Below are 19,928 nucleotides of genomic sequence, written 5' to 3'. Positions count from 1 at the left end.
AGACACTCACTGCGATGGAATAGGGAGCAGAGGAGGGTCAAATGAAGGGAGGGAGTGGAGGAGTGTAGGAAGGCAGGAGGGTCACCAAGAGGGAGGAAGACGGAGGGGAGGGAGGAGAATGTGGGAGGGAGAGGTGAATATAGGGGGGATGGAGTGGGGAAGAAGGGGAAGAGGGAGGGAGGGGTGTAGGGAGGAGGGCGACGGGGAAGGGAGGGTGACGGGTAGGGAGGGAGGAGAGGAGGGTGAAGGGGAGGGAGGGAGAAGAAGAGGGTGACCGGGAAGGATGGATCAACTATTTCCAATTCCGCACCATTGATCCTCATTTACGCATGCACTCCGCCATGCTTCCAGAATGTAATAACTAGTCCCTTCGTCTTGATGACATTGAGTGGTAGGTTATTGTTCTGACACACAATGTCAGTAAAGTTCACTGTCTCTTTCCTGAACTCCGCCTCATCGTTGTTCCAGAGCTGACCCATCACAGTGGTGTCGACAGCAAACCTGCGGACGAAATCAGAGAGTGCAAAGGGAGTATCGTAGGGGACCGAGAGATCATCCTTGCAAGACGCCGATGTTAAGACTTATTGTGGAGGGCGCCATTATGTCGCAGCGGTAGAATTGCTGCCTCACAGTGCTAGTAGCGCCAGAGACCCGGGTTCCATCCTGACCACGGGTGCTGTCTGTGTGGAGTTTGTACGCTCTCCCCGTGACCGCGTGGGTTTTCTCTGAGATCTTCGGTTTCCTCCCACATTCCAAAGACGTACAGGTTTGTCGGCTTGCTATAAGCGTAAACATTGTCCCTGATTTGTGTGTAGGATAGGTTAACGTGCGGGGATCGTTGGTCGGTGCGGACTAGGTGGGGCCGAAGGGCCTGTTTCCGCGCTACATCTTTAAACCAAAAAAACAATGGTGTGACCTATCATCAATGACTGTGGTCCAGGGGCCATGGAGCCGAGGAAGCAGTAGCAGAGGGTGGAGCACATTCATAGGTCCTGGAGTTTGGAGATAACAACCACACTACACACAGCTTCAACGCACAGTGACAAGCTCACGCCGCTTCACACGTTTATTGTCACAATTACCAAACTGAACCTGGTGTCAAGTTCATTTCCATTCCTGGTCACATTAGTCTTCAGTTCCCTCTTGTCCACAAGGAACTTCATCCAACCCTGTTTGTAATGAATGAATGCGCACCGCCATTTTCTGGGGTGGACGGTACTCTAGATTCAGGTATATCTGTGAGTGTAAAGTACATCACATTTAGTCACTCCGAGGTGCAATCGTTGAGGTTACGTCTGTTTTTTTTTTTAACGTAGTAGTAAATTAAGTTTTGAAAGGTTATGGATTTAAGATTGCCTGGATCAAGTTGATAGGAGCAGGTCGTTTGAAGGAAAAGGAACATCTAGAAAGTGGGATGTTTTTAAGTGTGCTTAAAAAGGGTCAAGGAATTGCACTTTCCTGTTAGAGTAAGGGGCGAGGGTAAGTATGCTTGGATGACAAAAGAAATTGAGGCTCTGGTCAAAAATAAGGAGGCATGGGGCAGGTATATGCCGCTGGGAATTTTGGGAACAGAGGCGCAAGCTAAAAAAGGAAATCAGGAGGAAAAAGGGAATAGGAGCGAGCTCTGGCCAATAACATTAAGGACAATCCCAAGAGATTTTATGCACATTAACAGAAAAAGGGTGGCCAGAGTGAAAATGAGACCCCTTTGGAATCAAAGGTACAAGAGATGAGCAAGATATTCAATTAGTATTTTGCCTCTGTTTTTACCATGGATAAACACATCAGGACCAGCGAACGTGAGTCAACAGAAGTGTCTGAGACCAGTCAATATCATGGTCATGGAAGTACAGAATCTCCAAACACATATGACGTTATTGCAGATGGGTGACAGTGTGAGCTGCGAGGAGGATACTACGAGGTTGCAGGGTGACTTGGATTGGTAGGGTGAGTTGGGAGATACATGGCAGATGCAGTACAATGTGGATAAATGTGAGGTTATCCACTTTGGTGGCAAGAAAAGGAAGGCAGATTATTAACTGTATGGTTCCAGATTAGGAAAAGGGGAGGAGCAACGAGACCTGGGTGCTTGCACATCAGTCACTGAAAGTAAGCATGCAGGTACAGCAGGCAGTGAAGAAAGCTAATGGCATGTTGGCCTTCATGGCGAGAGGATTTGCGTATAGGAGCAACTGCCTACTGCAGTTGTACAGGGTCCTGGTGAGACCGCACCTGGAGTATTGTGTGCAATTTTGGTCTCCAAATTTGAGGAAGGACATTATTGCCATTGAGGGAGTACAGCGCAGGTTCATTCCCGGGATGGCAAGACTAACCTGATGAACGAATGGGTCGACTAGGCTTGTATTCACTGAAATTTAGGATGAGAGGGGATCTTGTAGAAACGTATGAATTTTCTAAAGGATTGGACAGGCTAAATGCATGAAAAATGTTCCCGATGTTGGGGGAGTCCAGAACCAGGGGTCACATTTTAAGAATAAGGGGTTGTGATGAGTAGTGAATCAATGGAATTCTCTGCCACAGAAGCAGTGGAGGACAATTAATTGGTTGTTTTCAAGAGAGAGTTGGATTTACCTCTTTGGTCTAAAGGAATCAAGGGATATGGGAAAAAAGCAGAAATGAGGTACTGATTTTAGATGATCAGCCATGATCATATTGAATGGTGGTGCTGGCTTGAAGGCCGAATGGTCTACTCCTGCACCTATTTTTCTATGTTTCTAAGATAGACCAATCTCCTGAGCCTGATCAGTTGTATCTGAGGAAACTAGGGAGGAAATTGCAGGTGCCCTGGATGCGATCTATGAGTCACGATTAAATACGGGTTACATGCCGCAGTTGGGGAGGGGGACATAGTTCCTTGAAAACGGCGTCACAGGTAGATAGGATGGTCAGGAAGGCTTTCAACACATTGGCCTTCATCAGTCAGAACATTGAGTATTAAAGTTGGGAGGTATTGTTACAGTTAAACAAGACATTGGTGAGGCCAGATTTAGTGGATTGTGTTCAGCTTTGGTCACCCTGTTATAGGAAAGATGTTGTTAAGCTAGAACAGGGGCAGAAAGGATTTACAAGGATGTTGCCTGGACTTAAGGGCCTGAGCTTTAGAGAGAGGTTTAGCTGGCTAGAACCTTATTCATTGGAGCACTGAAGTATGAGGGGTGATCTTATAGAGCTGCATAAGATCATGAGCGGAATGGACAGGGTAAATGCACAGGTTTATGGTGAGGAGGGAACAATTAATAGGAACACAAGAGGCAGGTTGGGACAAAGCACCTGTTTACGACACTATAGGAGTTCATGAGAAACATGTATAAGAAAGGTTCCGATAGCAATGGGCCAAATGTAGGAAAATAGGCCTAGACCAAAATGGCATCCTAGTCAGCATTGACAAGTTGGCCCATAGGACCTGTTTCCATGCTGTATCGGATTATAAATCTACGGCGACAGTTACACCATAATGGGGTAGCCATTGAAAACTTTTTGTGTTGTGCATAAAGCTCTTCAGAGAGAACATGGTGAATTATCCACCATGGAGGGTGGTAGAGGTGAAATCAGTGGAGACAAGGAAGAGCAATATTGATTTTTCAAAGATCGGGGATTTGAGAGCGACGAGCAGTACACACAGGAAAGGAATTGAGGTCTGCGGGAGATTAATCATGATCATATGAAGGAGAAAGATAACATACTCCTGCCTTTTTGGTGTTTTTATATGAAAGGATAGAGTGGCTTGGTGATTCCAGAGCAAAGGGTATCAGTGACAGGACTGGAGGATTTAAAATCAGTTAAAGTGGATGATGATATCTCACTGGGAACCAAGGCCAGAGGGAACACATACACTCTCACAGTCCCAGTTCCCTCTCACCTCAGCTTTGCTTGCATCTGTTGCTCAATGTTCCCTGTGGTTCTTGACCAGATGTTGTCTGTCTCTGACACGGAGAGTCTCAGCCCGTGAGCTTTCTGTAACAAATGCAACATCAGTCAAAGACATGATTGGGCAACTAGATCTAAATGCCAGAACTTTATTGGATGTTGGAATCAAATAGACATATTGTTCTAGAATCTGGTGTACAGCAACAGGCATTTCAGCCCAACTCATCCATTCTGACCAAGTTGCCTGATCTAGCTGGTCACACTTGCCTGCACCGGCCCAATACTCCTCCAAATCTTTCCACTCCGTGTCCACATCCAAATAGGTTTTCAATGTTGTAATCGTACTCACCTCTGCAATGTTCCTCTGGCAACTTGTTCCCTCAAAAGCTCTTTAAATTTTCCCCTCTCACATTAAACAATGCTCCCAAGTTTCATACACTGCTTGCCTGGGGAAAAGCCTGTGCAGTTCACCTTATCGATGCCTCTTCTGATTTAATAAACAAGATCACCTCTTGGATCCTACTCTCCACAGAAAACAGTCACCGCCAATCCATATTCCTCAAACCCTCCTGTCCTGGTAACATCTCATCAATCTATTTCTACCTTTTCCAGTTTACCGACAGCCTTCCCTTAGCAGGGCGAGCAGAACTGAACATTTCTCCAGGTGTGGTCTCCCCAATGTCGTACATTAGAATAATATGTCTTGGAGCAGAGCAGATCCAGATCACCTCAGGCAGTGCAGCATCTCCTGGAGCTTTACTAGGCAAGGAGTATACCGTGAATGACCCAGAGCTGGACATAGAAAGAGCCCATTCACACTCAATGTGGACCTATTGGGTTGTCTGTGCTCCCTCCACCGCCTCAGCCTCATATCAGATCCCCCGCTCTGTCTTCCCCTCCCCAGTTCCAAACACACTCCAATTTAATATATTCCTTTATTCGTCCCACACCAGGGAAATTTACAATTTACCTTCCTCATGCACTCCTTCCCATCCATCCTCCCCATGCCCTCTCCCCGTCAACTTCCCATGCCCCTCCCCAGTACTCTTCAAAGACGACACTCCCCGTGCACCACCATACCCCCCCCCCGCCCCCTTCCCCATCGAATCTGCCCATGCCCCTCCACCATCCGCTTCCCCATCTACTCTCCCCCATGGCTTCCTCACCGACTCCCGTCCACCTCTCCCCACTACACTTCCGCTCCACAACTGCCCTTCCCCATACTTGTCTCCAATGCCCCCTCACCATCTACCTTCCCCACTGCCCCCTCCCCTCACTGCCGACCCTCCCCTGTACCCCTCTCCCCATCTATCCCATGCACCCCACCCTCCCCGTGCCCTCCTTCCATCTCCCCCTTCCCCTCGCCGCATCCCCTGTCCATCCACCGTCTACCCTCCCGCCCGGGCCCCGCAACCCCGTCTCCCCCACACCCCGCGCTCCCTCTGTCTCCCCCACACCCCGCGCTCCCTCTGTCTCCCCCACACCCCGCGCTCCCTCTGTCTCCCCCACACCCCGCGCTCCCTCTGTCTCCCCCACACCCCGCGCTCCCTCTGTCTCCCCCACACCCCGCGCTCCCTCTGTCTCCCCCACACCCCGCGCTCCCTCTGTCTCCCCCACACCCCGCGCTCCCTCTGTCTCCCCCACACCCCGCGCTCCCTCTGTCTCCCCCACACCCCGCGCTCCCTCTGTCTCCCCCACACCCCGCGCTCCCTCTGTCTCTCCCACACCCCGCGCTCCCTCTGTCTCCCCCACACCCCGCGCTCCCTCTGTCTCCCCCACACCCCGCGCTCCCTCTGTCTCCCCCACACCCCACGCTCCCTCTGTCTCCCCCACGCTCCCTCTGTCTCCCCCACACCCCGCCCTCCCTCTGTCTCCTCCTTGTGCGGCGGCGACGCTCCCTCCCTCGGCGACCGTTAAACCCAAAGGTACTAGAGGAACAAGATGGACCACTCCGCAGAAATCGCCTCTACTGAAGTGTCGTTCGCAATGGAACGTAACGTCCGCCATTTTAGTAAGCAAACCCGGCCGTTCGGTCTGCCTCTCGCAGTGTAATCAGTGTTTTTGGGAACAGTATGTGTGATGATACCATTAAAATGCAGAATATGTCTCATATATCATTTCACAGATTTTTGTTATTTTTCTTTTTAAATGTCTCTGCAGGTTTCTGCCTACTAAAATGGCGCCATGACATTCTACTGTTCTCAGGGTCGAGTGGTCCATCTTGTTCCTCTAGTATCTTTGGTTAAACGTCTCCGCGCGTGGCCACCTGATCCATGACGTCAACGCGGGAACAGCAGATTGGCCTGTCTGAACGTCAATCAAGGAGGGGCGGGTTCTATCCGTGAGTCTCCGCCCTCGGGGGCGGGGCGGGGCGGTGCGGGAGGGAGGAGAGGCCAGAGATAACAGAGCGAGGTGGACCACTCCGTCGGAATCGCCGCTTCTGAAGTGTTTTACGCAACGGTGCGGAACGTCCGCCATTTTAGTAAGCAAAAGGTGCCGCCCGTTCTCCCTCTCGCAGTGTAATCAGTGTTGTGGGGGAACAGTATGTGTGATGATACTATTAAAATGCAGAATATATCTCATCTATTAATTCACATTTTTTTGTTATTTTTCTTTTTAAATGATTTCCTCCTGATTAGATTCTCTGATTTTATTCTTTCTTACTATTTCTGCCTATTTCCCACCGATCCTGCCTCCCCAGCCCCCTCTTTTGTGCAGTTTCCCTTGTATTGCTCTAACACACTCTCTGCACAAATCATTTAAAGTTTGTGAGTGAGAGGCAAGATAGAGATAAATAGATCTCAACGTTCCTTCTCATGGATCAGAAGCAACTTTGATTTAAAGCAACACTAATTTCTCTCTTCATCTTATTTTTCACATGATGTACATAAACCATAAAGACAATTCGACCTATGGTTTATGCATATGTATATATATATATATATATATATATGCATACACACACACACACATATATATCTAGTTTATTTCTTGTGATTCCCTATATATATATATATAAGATCAGTCTGAAGAAGGGTCTTGACCCGAAACGTCACCCAATTCCTTCTCTCCCGAGATGCTGCCTGACCTGCTGAGTTACTCCAGCATTTTGAGAATAAATCGATTTGTACCAGCATCTGCAGTTATTTTCTTATATAAAATCAGTAATGCACACACCTCTCGAACACGGTCCCCCCTATGATGATCACTGTTCTCTCACATACATTTCATTTGGGCCTATCCATACCCATTCACAATCAGTGACATCAAACTTATTTCCAGAAAACCTAATATTGTGAGTAAAATAACTATGAACACATGTCAAGATATTGTTTCATTCTTTTCCTTCTATATTAGTGTAATGAAATGTAATGAATACATACCTACACTGATACAGAAGTGCTAGATTTAGACAGGAATAATGGACAGTGCATTCAGAAAGTATTGAGACCCCATCACATTTTCCACATTTTGTTATGTTGCAGCCTTCTTTTAAAATGGATTCAATTTGTTTTTATAATAGAAACATAGAAAATAGGTGCAGGAGGAGGCGGCCATTCGACCCTTCTAGCTAGCACCACCATTCATTGTGATCATCCACAATCAGTAACATGTGCCCAACCTCTCCCCATATCCCTTGATTCCACGAGCACCGAGAGCTCGATCTAACTCTCTTAAATTCATCCAGTGATTTGGCCTCCACTGCCCTCTGTGGCAGAGAATTCCACAAATTCACAACTGTGAGGGTGAAAAAGTTCCTTCGCACCTCCGTTTTAAATGGCCTCTCCTTTATTCTAAGACTGTGGCCCATGGTTCTAGATTCCCCCAACATTGGGAACATTTTTCCTGCATCTAGCTTGTCCAGTCCTTTTACAATTTTATATGTCTCTACAAGATCCCCATCCTTCTAAACTCCCAGTGAATACAAGCCTAGTCTTTTCAAACTTTCCTCATGTGACAGTCCCGCCATCCCAGGAATCAATCTCGTGAACCTACACTGAACTACCTCAATTACAAGGATGTCCTTCCTCAAATTATGAGACCAAAACAACACAATACTCCAGATGTGGTCTTACCAGGGCCATATACACGTGCAGAAGAACCTTTTTACTCCTATACTGAAATCCTCTCGTTGTGAAGGCCAACATACCATTAGCTTTCTTCACTGTGTGCTGTACCTGCACGCCAACTTTCAGTGACTGGTGTACAAGGTCACCCAGGTCATCAATGTACACATTATATGCCATAATAAAAAAGCGAAGATTTCTCCCATTCTTCCCTGCAGATCCTCTCAAGCTCTGTCGGGTTGGACAGGGAGCGTCGATGCACAACTATTTACAGGTCGCTCCAGAGAAGTTCGATCGGATTCAAGTCCGGGCTCTGGCTGGGCCACTCAAGGACATTCACAGACTTGTCACAAAGCCACTCCTGCATTGTTTTGCCTGTGTGCTTAGGGTCGTTGCTCTGTTCATCTTTCCCTCGATCCTGACTAGTCTCCCAGTTCCTGCCACTGAGAAACATCCCCACAGCATGATGCTGCCTCCACCATGCTTCACCGTAGGTATGGTATTGGCCAGGTGATGAGCGGTGCCGTTTGGCATTCAGGCCAAAGAGTTCAATCTTGGTTTCATTACACCAGAGAATCTTGTTTCTCATGATCTGAGAGACCTTTAGGTTCATATCATATATCATATCATATACATACAGCCGGAAACAGGCCTTTTCAGCCCTCCAAGTCCGTGCCGCCCAGTGATCCCCGCACATTAACACTATCCTACACCCACTAGGGATAATTTTTACATTTACCCAGCCAATTAACCTACATACCTGTACGTCTTTGGAGTGTGGGAGGAAACCGAAGATCTCGGAGTAAACCCACGCAGGTCACGGGGAGAACGTACAAACTCCTTACAGTGCAGCACCCGTAGTCAGGATCGAACCTGAGTCTCCGGCGCTGCATTCGCTGTAAAGCAGCAACTCTACCGCTGCGCTACCGTGCCGTACCGTACCGTACCGTTCCTTTTGGCAAACTCCAAGTGGGCTGTCATGTTCCTTTTACTGAGGAGTGGCTTCCATCAGGCCACGCTACCATAAAGGCCGGATTAGTGGAGTGCTGCAGATATAGTTGTCCTTCTGGAAGGTTCTTCCTTCTTCCCAGAGGAACTCTGGAGCTCTGTCAGAGTGACCATCGGGTTCTTGATCACCTCCCTGACCAAGGCCCTTCTGCCCCGATTGCTCAGTTTGGCCGAGTGGCCACCTCTATGAAAAGTCCTGGTGGTTCCAAAATTTTTCCATTTAAGAATGAGGGAGAGCACTGCGCTCTTCGGGACTTGCTATGCTGTGGAAATTGTTTTATAACTTTCCCCAGATCTGTGTCTCGACACAATCCTGTCTCGGAGGTCAATGGACAATTCCTTCGTCCTCATGGCTTGGTTTTTGCTCGGACATCCAGTCAACTGTGGGACCTTATGTAGACAGGTGTACCTTTCCAAATCATTTCCAATCAATTTAGTTTACCATTGGTGGACTCCAATCAAGTTGTAGAAACATCTCAAGGATAATCAATGGAAATAGGATGAACATAAACTCAATTTTGAGTCTCATAGCAAAGGGTCTGAATACTTATGTAAATGTGATATTTCAGTTATTTATTTTTAATTACTTTGCAAAGATTTCTAAACACCTGTTATCACTTTTTTATTATGGGGTATTGTGTGTAGATTGATGATTAAAAAAATGATTTAATCCATTTTAAAATAAGGCTGTAACCTAGCAAAATGTGGAAAAAGTGAAGAAGTCTGAATACTTTCTGAATTCACTGTACATTGCTACCATAGTTTAGTTTTGAATTTAACATATAATTGAGGGGGTTGGTGCAATAATAACCCTCACTTTTGTGAAAAATGAGTTACACGCATTAACACCATCCTTATCCACCACCTTACAACCTGTAAAATGTTCATATCTAAATTCAACCGATAAGTTGGTCAAATAACAAATAATATATTCACCTTGTTTAAATGTGAATATTTCATTCGATGCATATGTGGGTTAGCAGTATATTGCACCAACACCCTCAATTTTAAATCATTCAAAAATGAACTTCATAAACATGGATAACACTTCTTATTTCTGTCATTCATAGTAAGACTTGCATCATTTTGTGTGCGAGATATGCAGGGTTGCAGTGTTTCACAGTGAGAATATGCAAACTCCAGCCAGACAGTAGCCAAGATCAGGATCTACCACTGCGCCACTATGCCACCCTAAAACCAAAATCACAGCAAGTGCATATTCCATCTCCCTGGGGGGGGGGGGGGGGGGGTTAGAGAGAGACAGCGTTGAAATGTACCGAGAAGTGAATGGCCTTGACAGGATGGATGTGGAGAGGATGTTGCCACTTGTGGGAGAGTCTAAGTTCAGAGGCCACAGCCTCAGAATAAAAGGTCATGCATTCCTCTCCATCTATCCTCCTCAATGCCCATTCCCCGTTTACACTTCCCCATACCCCTCCCCCGAGTACTCTTTTCCTTCCCCGTGCCCAAATTCCCAGGGTACACTCCTGGTGCCCTTCCACCATGCCCCCTTCCCCACCTACTCTCCCCTTGCCCTTCCACCATTCCCCCTTCCCCATCTGCTCTCCCCTTCCACCATTCCCCCTTCCCCATCTACTCTCCCCATGCCTTTCCTCCCCAACTCCCCTCCACCTTCTCTCCCCGATCACACTTCCCCTCCCCAAGTCCCCTTCCCCATACTCCTCTCTCCTATGCCCCTCACCTAACCTATACCTAACCCAATGCCCCCTTCCCTCACTGTCTACCCCCTGCATCGATCTCCCCATCTATCTGGTACCCGACCCTTCCCGTGCCCATCTACCATCTCCCCCTTACCCTCGCCGCCTCCCCCTCACCTCCTCCCCATTCCACCTACCGTCTATCCTCCAGCCCCTACCCCTCAACCTCTTTTTTGCTATATTGTGTATACAACTTTCTGGTGAATTATCGACACACACTCTTGAAAACCTTTCACTTTTACCCTGACAATATTACATGCCAGCTAGAGAGTCAAGAGTGTTTTATTGCCATATGCCCTGAAACAGAAGAATGAAAAGTCACCCATTCCTTCTCTCCAGAGATGCTGCCTGTCCCGCTGGGATACGCCAGCATTTTGTGTCTATCTTCAGTTTAAAACAACATTTGCACTGTAACACTGATACACCCCACACTGTAACACTGATACACCCCTCACTGTAACACTGATACACCCCACACCCCTCACTGTAACACTGATACACCCCTCACTGTAACACTGATACACCCCACACCCTCACTGTAACACTGATACACCCCACACCTCCCACTGTAACACTGATACACCCCACACCCCTCACTGTAACACTGATACACCCCACACCTCCCACTGTAACACTGATGCACCCCACACCCTCACTGTAACACTGATACACCCCACACTGTAACACTGATACACCCCTCACTGTAACACTGATACACCCCACACCCCTCACTGTAACACTGATACACCCCACACCCCTCACTGTAACACTGATACACCCCACACCCCTCACTGTAACACTGATACACCCCACACACCCTCACTGTAACACTGATACACCCCACACTGTAAGACTCTTGTATCAGTAACACATATTTTCTCTGTTGTTCTGCTCTGGGTTATTTCCCTGTTGAGTGTCGGCTGTTTCCTGGCAACTGGAACCTGTTTTTCTACATTTCCGGTGGTTGGGTGTTGTGATCGAGGCTGCAGCCTCTCACCAGTTTCCTGGTTTATCTCAGCGGTGGAGTGTCGTCCTCAGTTGTTGTGTTTCGGAGACCTGGCCACCCCTGACCCTGTCCCTGAATCTGACTCTTGACATCATCCTGACCCTGACCCTTCCTGCACCCTGACCGTGACTCCTCCCAAACCCCCTCCTGTCCCAAATCCTAACCCTTCCTCACCCCTGACCCTGTGACCCTGACCCACCCTGCCCCTGACTGCTCGCACCCGTAGTTTGCTGCTTCGCTCCGGCCTGGACTGGAGCTGATCCCGTCCCGGAGCCCCGCGATTCCCTCACCGTCCCTTCCCCGATTCGGGAGGAGCAGGGGTTCCCCTGCCGGCCATGGGGGATCAGCTGGAGCCCAGCGTTCCCTCGCCGCAACTGGAACCCGACGCGACCTTTACCCCGGGGTCAGTAGAGCACCTGACGCCTGACCCAGGAGTGGAACAGTGTGTGACCTCTGCCCCGGGCTCGGGCGTGACCCCTGTAACCCCTGCTGACCTCTCCCGACTGTATCCCCCTCTCCCGCGGGGGGAGTTCTCCCCCTCTGTTCTCCCCCCGTCCTCGGGCCAGAGCCACCGGGATGAATTCTTTGCTCTGCGGGTGAGTGTGGGCTGCGCGGTGGCTGGGAGATGGGTTTGGGATACATCTGGGCATCACCTCCTGGGGTCAGCGAGGGGAGGACAGGCCTGGTCTCTCCCCCTGATGGTTGTGGTCAGAGAGAGGTCAGAGGGTTCATCTATCCGTCTGTGTCACAGTGAAGGGTCACAGTCTCCGTCTCACCTCTCTCCCCAGTGGATGGAAATCTCTCTCTCTCTCTCTCTCTGCCTCTCTGTCTCTGTCTGTCTCTGTCTCTCTCTCTGTCTCCCACGGCCACTATTTCTCCCTCTCTCCCCAGTGGAGGGTCACAGTTTTATTCTCTCCCAGCAGAGGGTTCCAGTCTCTCTCTCTCCCCCCCCAGTGGGGGTCGCAGTCTCTCTCTCTCTCTCCCCAGTGGGGGGTCACAGTCCCTGTCTCTCCCCAGTGGGGGTCACAGTCTCTCTCTCTCCCCAGTGGACATAAACCATCTCTCTCTCACTGTGTCTCCACAGCCAGGAGTGTTGCAAGCAGCGATCAGCGAGACGGAGAGAACACTGGGGGATGAAGACGGCAAAGTGCAGGGAGCCTGGCTCCTCACAGAGTAAGAGACCCCGGATCAGTGGAGCGGCGGGGGGAGAGGGGAGTGGGGGGAATGCCCAGCTTCTGCCGGAGTGAGACGTCAGTGGAGAGGGTGCAAGGGAGCAGGGGGTGGGAGATGAGGGGAGGTGTGAGGGAAAAGGGGAGAGGAGACCGTTTCCGAGGGACAGACAGGGTGTGGGAGAGGATAGGGAGGTGCGGATAGAGGGACAGAAAGGGGAACTGGGGAGAGACAGGGGAACGGGGGAGAGAGAGGGGAACATGGGAGAGAGAGGTGAACATGGGAGAGAGGGGAACTGGGGAGAGAGGGGAACTGGGGAGAGAGAGGGGAACTGGGGAGAGAGGGGAACTGGGGAGAGTGAAGAATGGGGAGAGAGAGGGGAACTGGGGAGAGAGAGGGGAACTGGGAAGAGAGAGAGGAATTGGGGAGAGTGAACAATGGGGAGAGAGAAGGGAACTGGGGAGAGAGAGGGGAACTGGGGAGAGTGAAGAATGGGGAGAGAGAGGGGAACTGGGGAGAGAGAGGGGAACTGGGGAGAGTGAAGAATGGGGAGAGAGAGGGGAACTGGGGAGAGAGAGGCAATCCTTCAGCTTGACTTACCCCTGACACATAGGCATGGATGTTGGTCAGGGGTGAGGCTGTGGGTGAGGGAGGGTGGGGGTGTGGGAGAGGGAGGGTGAGGCTGTGGGTGAGGGGCGTGGGGGTGTGGGAGGGTGAGGCTGGAGGTTACGGGAGGGTGTGGGTGAGGGAGGGTGGGGCTGTGCATGAGGGAGGGTGAGTGTATCGGGAGGGTGGGGGTGAGGGTGAGGGAGGGTGGGGGTGTGGGTGAGGGAGGGTGGGGTGTGGGTGAGGGAGGGTGGGGGTGTAGATAGGGGAGGGTGAGTGTGTCGGGAGGGTGGGGACGGACGTTCCCTTTGAAAAGCCCCGTTGCCAGGGAGCAGGAGTGAGTGAGTGCATCTCCCCGTCTCCTGCCCCACTCAGGGTGGACCACTGGAACCGAGAGAGCGAGAAACTGGTGCTGCTGACCCCACGAGTCCTGCTGGTGTCTCACTATGACTTTGTGGGCCTGTCCTGTCACCTGCTGCTGCGAATCCCCCTGCACTACATCGACAGCATCACTGTCGGCCCCTTCCACTTCCCCTCAACCTCCCTCAGCAGGTGAGTCAACACTGGGCGGCCATGGTGGACAGCGCTCGAGTTGCTGTCTGTCCCTCTCCCTCTCCCTCTCCCTCTCCCTCTCCCTCTCCCTCTCCCTCTCCCTCTCCCTCTCCCTCTCCCTCTCCCTCTCCCTCTCCCTCTCCCTCTCCCTCTCCCTCTCCCTCTCCCTCTCCCTCCCCCTCCCCCCTCCTCTCCAGCCCCCCCCCACTCTCTCCCCTCCCTACGGGCGCTGTCTGCAACGAGTTTGTACGTTCTTCTCGTCACCTGCATGAGTTTTCTCCGGGATCTCTGGTTTCCTCCCACACTCCAAAGACATACAGGTTTATAGGCTAATTAGCTTGGTATATGTGTAAAAATTGTCCCTTGTGTGTGTAGGATAGTGGTTATGTGAGGGAAGTGCTGGTCGGCGCGGACTCGATGGGCCGAAGGGCCTCTTTCTGCACTGTATATCTAAACAAAACGAAACACTGGGCTCCCCACACCGCCCCCTCCCCCACCCTGGGGGAACCTCACCCCCCCTCCCCCTCCCTGAGGGAACCTCACCCCCCCTCCGCCACCCTGGGGGAACCTCACCCCCCCCTCCCCCTCCCTGGGGGAACCTCACCCCCCCTCCCCCACCCTGGGGGAACCCTCACCCAGAGCCGACACCGGACTCCTGGACTCCCCTCACCCCCCCCCCCCCCACCCTGGGGGAACCCTCACCCAGTGCCGACACCACCCTCCATTCCCCACCCCCCCACTCCTGGACCCCCCTCACCCAGTCCCTCCACCCCCTCATATCCCACCCCCCCACTTCTCACGCAGTCCCTGCACATCCACCCATGCACCAAACCCCTCCTCTCCACTCCCAGACAACTCTTACCCAGTCCCTACAGGCCCCCATATTCCGCCACCACCCCCACCTCCAACTCTACACTCCTAGATCCCTCTCACCCAGTCCTATCCACCCCTCCATTCCCCACCCCTCCATTCCCCACTCTCCACTCCCTCTCACCCAGTACACCCCCCCCATATAACAATATAACAGTATAACAATAACAGTATAACAGAACTTTATTGTCATTCGGTATAAATACCGAACGAAATTTCAGCAGTCACAAGACACAGCAAAAAAGAAAAGAACACATGACACACGACCCCAACACAAACATCCATCACAGTGACTCCAAACACCCCCTCACTGTGATGGAGGCAACAAAACTTCCACTCTCTTCCCCCCCCGCGCCCACGGACAGGCAGCTCGACCCCTACCGAGGCAACCGACACGCACAGCCCCCGCAAGGGGATGGAAGGTCCCGCGGCCGAGCCGCACCGGGCACTGAAACGTCCCGCAGCCAAGCCGCGCTGGCGATGTTAAGTCCAGCGGCCGAGCCGCGCCGGGCAATGAAACGTCCCGTAGCCGAGCCGCGCCGGCGATGTTAAGTCCAGCGGCCGAGCCGCGCCGGGCACTGAAACGTCCCGCAGCCGAGCCGCGCCGGCGATGTTAAGTCCAGCGGCCGAGCCGCACCGGGCACTGAAACGTCCCGCAGCCGAGCCGCGCCGGCGATGTTAAGTCCCGCAGCCGAGCCGCACCGGGCGATGGAAGGCCCCGCGGCCGAGCACTGAACTGTTCGGCGGCCGAGCCGCACTGGGCGATGGAAGGCCCCGCGGCCGAGCCGCACCGAGCACTGAACCGTCCGGCGGCCATACCGGGCGACGCCGACGATGTTAAGTCCAGCGGCCGAGCTGGAAGGCCCCGCGGCCGAGCTGGAAGGCCCCGCGGCCGAGCTGCGCCCCGGGGAAGAGACCTAATAAAAGAAAGGTTTCCCCCACCCCACACCCCCCACACATACACAGCCAAAAACAGAAACAAAAACCATCCCAACACCGACACACACAAAAAAAAAGACAAACAGACTACTAGAGAGCCGCAGCCCCCCCACTCCTAGACCATCCTCACCCAGCACCAAACCACCCCATATCCCCCACTACACCCATCCTCACCCAGCCCAGACACATCCCATATCCCACTCTCTCCCACTCCAAGCCACCCCCACTCACCCCCGCCCACTTTTACACCCGCAACTCTCCCACTCCTGCAAACCCCCATACCAGTTCACCCGGCTTCCCTTTATCCCCCTACACCTCTGCCCCACCCCCTGCACCCTCCATACCCCACACATACACCGCACTCACCCTCTCCCCTCCCCCACTCCTATACAGCCCTCATCCCCTCCCACACCTACACCCCATATCTCACTCACCCTCACGCCTAGACACCCCCACACACACTGTCCCTCCCACCTCCACTCCGAGACACACCCACACCCTCCCTCCCAAACCCACTCCTAGACACCCCCCACCCACACCCCCTCACCCACACCCCCTCACCCACAACCCCTCACCCTTATCCCCTCACCCTCCCCCCCTCACCCACACCCCCTCACCCACATCCCCTCACCCTCCCCCCCCACACCCACCTCACCCACATCCCCTCACCCACACACTCCCTCACCCACACCCCCTCACCCACACCCCCCACCCACACCCTCTCACCAACAGCCCCCTCATCCAGACCCTAAACTCACCCCCTCACCCAAACCCCCCACCCACACCCCCTCACCAACAGCCCCCTCATCCAGACCCTAAACTCACCCCCTCACCCAAACCCCCCACCCACACCCCCTCACCAACAGCCCCCTCATCCAGACCCTAAACTCACCCCCTCACCCACACCCCCCTCCCACAAACACCCTCACCCACACAACCCCCCTCACCCACGCCCCCCTCATCCACACCATCCCTCACCCACACCCCCCTCACCCACCTACTCATCACCCACACCCCCCTCACCCACAGACTTCACCCTCCCCCCTCACCCACCCACACACCCTCACCCACCTACCCCTCACTCACACACCCCCTCACCCACACACCCTCACCCACCTACACCTCACCCACCTACCCCTCACTCACACACCCCCTCACCCACACACCCCTCACTCACCCATCACTCAGTCCCTGCCACAGACCAAGTTAGGGTGGAGAGTGTATGGGGACCCCTGGAGTGGGGAGGGGGGGTTGGAGTATGGGGGGATCGGTGGGAGTGTGTGAGTGGGTGGAGGGCTCAGTGTGGGGAGGGGGGGTTGGTGTATGGGGGGATAGGAGTGGGAGAGGTTGAGTGGGCAGAGGCTCAGTGTGGGGAGAGGGTGGCTGAGGGGATGTATGTGGGTGTGTGAGACTTGGGGTGTGTGGGACGGTGGGATATGGGGGTGTTTCGGACTGGGGTGGGTTATGTTGGGTGTAGACGTGGGAGGGTATGAGTGGGGGGTGTCTCGGTGTGGGGAGTGGATGAGGGCTCAGTGGGTTATGGGGGTGTCTCGGAATGTGGAAGGGGTGCGGGTTTGTAAGTGTGTGTGTGTGTGTGTGGTGTGTGTGCGTGCGTGCACGTGTGTGAGTGTGTGGTGTGTGTGAGTGCGTGCACGTGTGTGTGTGTGGGTGTGTGTGTGTGCACGTTTGTGTGTGTGTGTGTGTGAGTGTGAGCGGGTGTGAACTCACCGCCCTGTCCTTTGAGCCCAGGCGCTGTGGGCTGGGGATGCGGCTGGGATGGGACAAACTGCGGGAGCCGTCGTTCCTTTCCCGCTGGAACCCCTGGGCTCGGGATCTGCCGTCCATCATCCTGACAGAACACCCCGGGGTAGAGAGCGGGCACCTGTCACCCCCCTGCACGGTGAGTGGGGAGACTGGGGGGGGGGAGACACTGGTTGGGGGGTAGGGGAAACTGTGGTGGGAGGCACTGGTGGGGAAACTGTGGGGGTGAGGGGAGACCGTGGGGGGGAGAGACTGTGGGGGTGACACTGGGGGGGGGGGGAGACGGTTGGGGTGAGAGATAGGGAGAGACTGTGGTGGGAGACTAGGGAGGAGACTGTGGGGACGGGGGGACTGGGATGGGGAGACTGGGGGGGACATCTACCTGTGTCTCTCTCTACCTGTGCCTGTGTGTGTCTGTGTGAGTGTCTGTAGTCTCGCATCTCCCAGCACGTGTGTGTGTGTGTGTGTGCGTGCACATGCCCCACTCCACTATCTCCCTCCCTGTGTCTGTGTGTGTGTGTACATGCCCCTCTCCAGTTTCTCTCCCCGTGTGCGTGCGTGTGTGTGTGCATGTGTGTGAGTGTGTGTGCACATCTGTGTTAATGTGTGAGTGTGTGCGTGCCCCTCTCCAGTCTCTCTCCCCGTGTGTGTGTGAGTATATGTATGTGAGTGTGTGTGCCTATGTGTACGAGCCCCTCTCCAGTCACCCCGTGTGCGTATTTGTGCGCGTGTACATGTGTGTGTACATGTGTATGGGTGTGTGTGTAGTTTTGTACGTGCATGTACATCCCCCTCCAGCCTCTCTTCCTGTGTGTGTGTGTGTGTGTGTGTGTGTGTGTCCATGCTGCTGTCTCACTCCCCCTCTCCCCTGTATCTCTCCCCGTGCTGCTGTCTCACTCCCCCTCTCTCCTGCCCACAGTTGGGGTCTTTCCGCACGGAGCTGACCCGGGGGGTGGGGATGGCCCACCGGGAGCAGCCCCTCGCCGGCCGAGCCAACGGGCCGCTGCTGCTGGAGAAACCCATCCAGATGGAGACGGTCCTGGGCCTGGTGTCTGCCCTCAGCAACTGGGCGCAGCTGGGCTACGCCAAACCTCGCCGCCTGCTCGCCTTCTAGTGGAGCCGTGAGCTGGCAGCGTGGGAGCCAGCAGCCCGCGGCCAACACCCACACACACTGATCCAAGCCTCACCATCCCAGCGGCCGCAATGGCAGAGGGGTGGCGGCAGAGACACGGAGAGGGGGGGGGGGGGGGGAGGGAGGAAGAGCGTGTGTCGGGATCAGCAGACCACTGATAGAAACAAAATAAATACATCAAAGCCTGAAAATTCCAGCATCAGTGATGGGAGAGGGGGAAGAAGTGGGGAGAGGGGCAGGGAGGAAGGTTTTTTACGAGGATGTTGCCAGGACTAGAGGGTGTGAGCGTTGAGTAGGCTGGGACCCTATTCCTTGGAACGCTGGAGGATGAGGTGTGATCTTATTAAGGTGTACAAAATAACGAGAGGAATAGATCGGGTCGAGTCTCTTGCCCAGAGTAGGCGAATCGAGGTCCAGAGGACATAGGTTTAAGATGAAAGGGAAAATATTTAATAGGAATCTGAGGGGTAACTTTTCACACAGAGGGTGGTAGGTGTAAGGAACGAGTTCCCAGAGGAGGTAGTTGAGGCTGGGACTATCCCAACATTTAAGAATCAGTTAGCCAGGTACATGGATAGGACAGGTTTGGAGGAATAAAGGCCAAACACGGGCAGGTGTGCCTAGTGTAGCTGGGACATGTCGGCCGGTGTGGGCAAGTTAGGCCGAGGGGCCTGCTTCCACTGTGACTGGTAACCACAAAATAAATTCATCAAAGCCTGAAATATCCAGCATCATTGAAGGGAGACGGAAGGACGTGCGAGGGGGAAGAGAGAGGGGAATGTTGGATACGGGGAGGGTGGCGTTGGGAGTGGGAGAGAGGGAGAACCGAGAGGCAGGGTTAGCCGGGGAGAGAGGTGGCTGTGGGAGGGGGAGAGAGGGGTGGTGTGAGAGAGGAGGAGAGGGCGGGCTGGATAGAAGGAGACAGGGAAAGCGGCAGTGGTGAAGGATTGGAGTGAGATGGCAGTGTGTGAGAGGGAAAAAAGGGGGAGGACAGGAGAATGGGGTCAGAGGGGAAGGAGGGAGTCTGAGGGGAGGGAGGGAGTCTGAGGGGAGGGGGAGAGTCTGAGGGGAGGGAGGGAATCTGAGGGGAGGGAGGGAGTCTGAGGGGAGGGAGGGAGTCTGATTGGTGGGAGGGAATCTGAGGGGAGGGAGAGAGTCTGAGGGGAGGGAGGGAGTCTGAGGGGAGGGAGGTAGCCTGAGGGGAGGGAGAG

General features: G+C 53.3%; 1 protein-coding gene and 1 long non-coding RNA gene across 2 annotated transcripts; one reads left to right on the top strand and one right to left on the bottom strand.

The window, feature by feature from the left end:
* Positions 1-338: 338 nt before the first annotated feature.
* On the bottom strand, positions 339-4,874 carry LOC144612388 (uncharacterized). Its single transcript, XR_013549660.1, has 3 exons — positions 4,238-4,874; positions 3,881-3,975; positions 339-1,236 (listed from the first exon to the last, which is right to left on the bottom strand). It is a non-coding gene; the product is annotated as an uncharacterized LOC144612388 (long non-coding RNA).
* Positions 4,875-11,694: 6,820 nt separating this feature from the next.
* LOC144612300 (tumor protein p63-regulated gene 1-like protein) lies at positions 11,695-18,814 on the top strand. The gene is made up of 5 exons (XM_078431882.1): positions 11,695-12,283; positions 12,772-12,860; positions 13,839-14,015; positions 17,574-17,724; positions 18,505-18,814. Exons 1-5 carry the CDS (start codon positions 12,023-12,025, stop codon positions 18,697-18,699), a joined length of 873 nt encoding a protein of 290 aa, XP_078288008.1. The 5' UTR covers positions 11,695-12,022; the 3' UTR covers positions 18,700-18,814.
* The last annotated feature ends 1,114 nt before the right edge of the window (positions 18,815-19,928 follow it).

The sequence above is a fragment of the Rhinoraja longicauda genome, chromosome 44 (assembly GCF_053455715.1).
Source record: "Rhinoraja longicauda isolate Sanriku21f chromosome 44, sRhiLon1.1, whole genome shotgun sequence".
NCBI classification, from domain to species: Eukaryota; Metazoa; Chordata; class Chondrichthyes; order Rajiformes; family Arhynchobatidae; genus Rhinoraja; species Rhinoraja longicauda.
The sequence above is the reverse complement of the archived record's forward strand: the minus strand, read 5'-3'. Positions and strand labels throughout refer to the sequence as shown.